This window comes from Scophthalmus maximus, chromosome 4 (assembly GCF_022379125.1).
Source record: "Scophthalmus maximus strain ysfricsl-2021 chromosome 4, ASM2237912v1, whole genome shotgun sequence".
Taxonomy (NCBI): domain Eukaryota; kingdom Metazoa; phylum Chordata; class Actinopteri; order Pleuronectiformes; family Scophthalmidae; genus Scophthalmus; species Scophthalmus maximus.
Window position 1 is genome coordinate 22072565 of NC_061518.1, and position 4054 is coordinate 22076618.

General features: G+C 45.2%; 1 protein-coding gene across 1 annotated transcript; it reads right to left on the bottom strand.

The window, feature by feature from the left end:
* On the bottom strand, window positions 1-1474 carry LOC118302312 (mesoderm posterior protein 1-like). Its single transcript, XM_035628352.2, has one exon. It carries the CDS (start codon window positions 1439-1441, stop codon window positions 689-691), a length of 753 nt encoding a protein of 250 aa, XP_035484245.1. The 5' UTR covers window positions 1442-1474; the 3' UTR covers window positions 1-688.
* Between the last annotated feature and the right edge of the window lie 2580 nt (window positions 1475-4054).

Consider the following 4054-nt stretch of genomic DNA (forward strand, 5'->3'; position numbering starts at 1 on the left):
TGTGCTCTGCTGTGAGATCCATCGTTGACGTTTTCATCCAGATTAGAAGACGGTGTTGTGAATGACCAGGAGATGGTACTGTGGCATTTTCCATATGCACCAGCTTCGCCCTGCGTCATGTAACTACAGTATGTATGAGTTTACACACAAGCCCCCTGGATTTGAACCAGTAACCTTTTCTCTAACAAGCCCCTTATTCTCAGCTACTAAACTTCAACTCTGTTCCCGAAGCTAAAGTACAAACATGACGAATAACCTGCATGAATGATGAATGAGAGAAACTGACAAAACGAGGTGACATTTGAATATTTTATTATAAATAGCGGCATAGAGAAATTTAAAAAAAATAGTTGTTAGACATATCAATATTTACAAGGAGCATTTCATGGGACAAAAATAAATAGAACGTAGAGTAGCATTTATATTAAATAAATAACTTGATTCACAGTGAGGCAGTAAAGACAAGGGAAGTCGTCTGTGTCTGTTGTTGGATGGTGATCGGTGTTGGAGGGGTTCAGCCCCAATACTCTCTGGGAACCAACGGGATGCAGAAGTCTCTGCCGTACACCTGTAATCAAAAAACAAAAGCAGGAAATATATTAGCATTTTGTTCAAGCTGACGGTAAATGTATGTTTCTTTTTTTTATTTATACAAATACTAAAAAAGAGTGTCTTAAATAATAACGAATCAATGGTCACATACCTGACAGGAGGGCTGTGTTGTTGGAGGAGTCTGCAGGATGCTGTCCACGCTGATGTCTCCCTGAGGAGCGCCACTGTACTGATCCGCTCCGAAGCCACAGCTCCCAGAGTGCAGCGCGGCGCTCTGGCTGTGGCACTCGGCCGGGTACAAGCTGTGGTTCAGGTTCTGGCTCTGGAGCTGGGCCTGGTGGCCTCCCATGGAGTCGTGCTGGAAGTAGCTGAGGATGTCGGGCGAGGAGGCGTCGCTGGCCGAGGGGTCTCCTTGTTCCCTCCGCTGGAACAGCACCTCCTCGCTGAGGCCCAGCTGGGACGACAGGTAGGAGATGTAGCTGATGGTGAGTCGCAGAGTCTCGATCTTTGTCAGGGTCTGTCCGGCGGGGGCCACCGACGGCGGGAGGTAGGACCTGAGGTGATGCAGGGCCTTGGTCAGATCCCTCATCCTCATCTTCTCCTTCTCGCTGGCGCTCTCCCTCTGTTTGCTGCGGATCCGGGCGGCCCGGCCCGACTTGCGGCCGCGTCCGGACAGCGAGCAGGGCGAGGACTTGAGGCCCTGAGCGTATCGGCTCTTGGCCGTCTTGTGGGCGGACTGAGGGGGCTGCTGGTAGGACGGGGACAGGCTGGAGTCCAAGGAGTTGACAGGGGAGAGGGTCTCGGAAGAGCAGATGCTGGAGAGGTCCGAGTCGGAGAACCACTGGTACTGCAGGCCGTAGTTGAGCAGAGGCATCGAGGAGGTATCCATGTTGTGCGGAGGGACGCGGTGGTCTGACTGGAGAGACTGGGGGGCTGTGAGTGCCGCTCTGCTCCTCCGCTCTGGTTTATAAGTCCAGGCCAGGCCGCAGAGGTGTTAAGTGACACCTCCGCAGATTCTCACAAACCATCAGTGTCTCAGGCAGAGGCCACTGCCCCTGAAAACACACACACACACACACACTCCCTCACCGGGACCCTGCCTCCCTGCCTCTCTCCCTCTGCCCCTGTCTCTCCCTCTCCTCTGTCTCTGGGAAAGTTCAGCTACAGGAGTGGAAGTGTGAATTTTGACTCCTGCTCAAAACAATAAACATTTTTGCCCTCTGGGTTTTCCCCCCCCACCTCTGCAGCGACTGCGATGTGTTTTGCACATGTTGAAGGGACGGGGTTTGTTTTTTGAATGATCTTGCATTCACTCTTTTTTCTTTTTTTTTTACAGGCAAAAGAAAAGAACCGGTCAGCAAACAAAATAATATGGCGTGAAAGTGTGAAGAAGCTGCAGCCTATACTGCGAAAATGAATCAATAATAAACCCATACAGAAAAAAAGATGCCTGTAAGTAGAATGGCTGCCCTTTAAATCTTAATTAATCACAGTTGATTGATTTGAGTACAGTTCATTTCCAATTTACATTCTGCAAAGGTTTGGGTTCAAAATCAATGATTGACATCAATTATTCATGTCGAGATAATCACATACTTTAACAACTAATCCAACATGTTTATAATAGGAGACGTATGGACGTCGGAACTTTATTTGGAATTTGGATCCTTCAATTTTTGCAATAAATGCAAATCTGGTTCATGTATATCTACCGTACAGGGGTCAAATGTGGAAAATGCAATACAAAAAAGGTCTAATTTGAAGTGGAGGATAAATAATGACACTTTCTCAAATACTGAATACTAAGATACAACTTTCATGTGCTTTTACTTTGCCTGTAGATCAAATTAAATATATATATCAACCAGCCGCAGTATTAAAATGCTGCCTTACATGTTAATGCATAAATAATAATAACAATTAATATGTTTACATGCTAGTTTGAAAAGGGCTCGTGTTGCATCATAAGACTACATAGTAGATTTTAGACTAATTTGCAATTAAGCTATAAAAATAGTTTGATGCATGGGTAACTGTATTTGATTCAAAGAAAAAAATCATAAAATGACCATTACAGGAATGATCAAATTAAACTTTCTGAATTAAGTCTATGTGAAGACACACCATCAAGCCTGCAGTATAATGTACATGGTACTGTATGGTCCTCCCTGTACCCTTTGTGCCTGAGAAGCACTCGTAAAAGAAGGATTGTTAGATTGTTACATATTTGTATATCACATATGGGGGTGTGTGCAAATAATGTTGCTCCATTTTGTTTTGGCACCGGGTCAAAAATGCATATCATCGTGTGTCAGCGGCGTAGAAATCAGGTGCTTTCCGATTATTAAGAGGTCAGAGGTGATCCTGTCCTACCTCCCTTGTTCTTACTCATCACCTCACTTCAGCCTTGAACCTGACAGCGTCCTCCACCCTTCGCTTGCGCCTCTCCACTTTATAAACGTCACCATTTCTCACCAGCGCCACCATTTTGCAGTCACAGCGACTCAGAGCTGACCTTTTAGTTTTTTCTCTATCTTTGATAGAGGAAGTGAAGCTCAGTGCTGCGGCCGTGGCTCCTCTCCGATGCTCTGGGCAGAAGACATGTGACCTGCGTGGCTGAAGTGTCGACGTGAATACACGGAGGTTGAATGAAGCCTAATGACCCGTGTTATCCAGTTAAAGCGGAGGCGTGATGGTTTCACGCTGATGAGAACTGATGAGTCTGGAGGCGTCACCTCACACCTCAGCTGTGAGAAACTGGTGAATACTGGCACTGCTGACCCCCTCCGTCCCCCCCCCCCCATCTTACCTCTGCTTTTCCTCCAAACTATTCTTTTTTATCTCTCGATGAAGGAAAAGTTGGTCGCAACTTCAGATCTATTTTGAAAGCAATGCATTTTGATTCGTAGATATTGATGTACAGTTTTTAGTTTTTGTATCTAAATACGGTATTTTTTTTGTATTTATATTTATATACAGTAACCGAAACCACTTACTAATATTAAAACACATTCGCTCAAGTGCTCTTTTTTTATATATATATATATAGGTGAATGCTGAGTGAGCGTATCTATGCTCATTTTATTTCTCCCCCCTCCAGTCTGATTGCGGGCAGCCTCTTTTTTGTTGAGCCGAATTTTTGAGTTACAGTTGTTTGTTGAATCGTCCTCGCATCAAACCAGTCATAAATGGCATAATCCTCCCGGATGGAGAAGTGGCTTGATGTGGAAACAAAGTAACAACTAACAAAAACGGGCTCAAACGCTTTGTGTGTTGTTTTTTTTTACTAATCCCTGGAGCTCATTTCACCCAGAAATCCTAAAATATATATGTAAAAGGATTTAAACAATAGATTGAATAGTGAGACGTCGGTTAAGCGTACATACGATATATAACAAACAGAGTCAGCTGGGCCTAAAACACACGAGGCTGAACCCACTGATGTTAATGCGTGTGCTGTGTCAGGCCGGGGGCAGCGTGAACTGGGGCTGAACTCGCCGCG

What these genes read in the sequence shown, in the direction of transcription:
- LOC118302312 (XM_035628352.2), bottom strand. Translation starts at nt 1,441, where the DNA reads ATGGATACCTCCTCGATGCCTCTGCTCAACTACGGCCTGCAGTACCAG.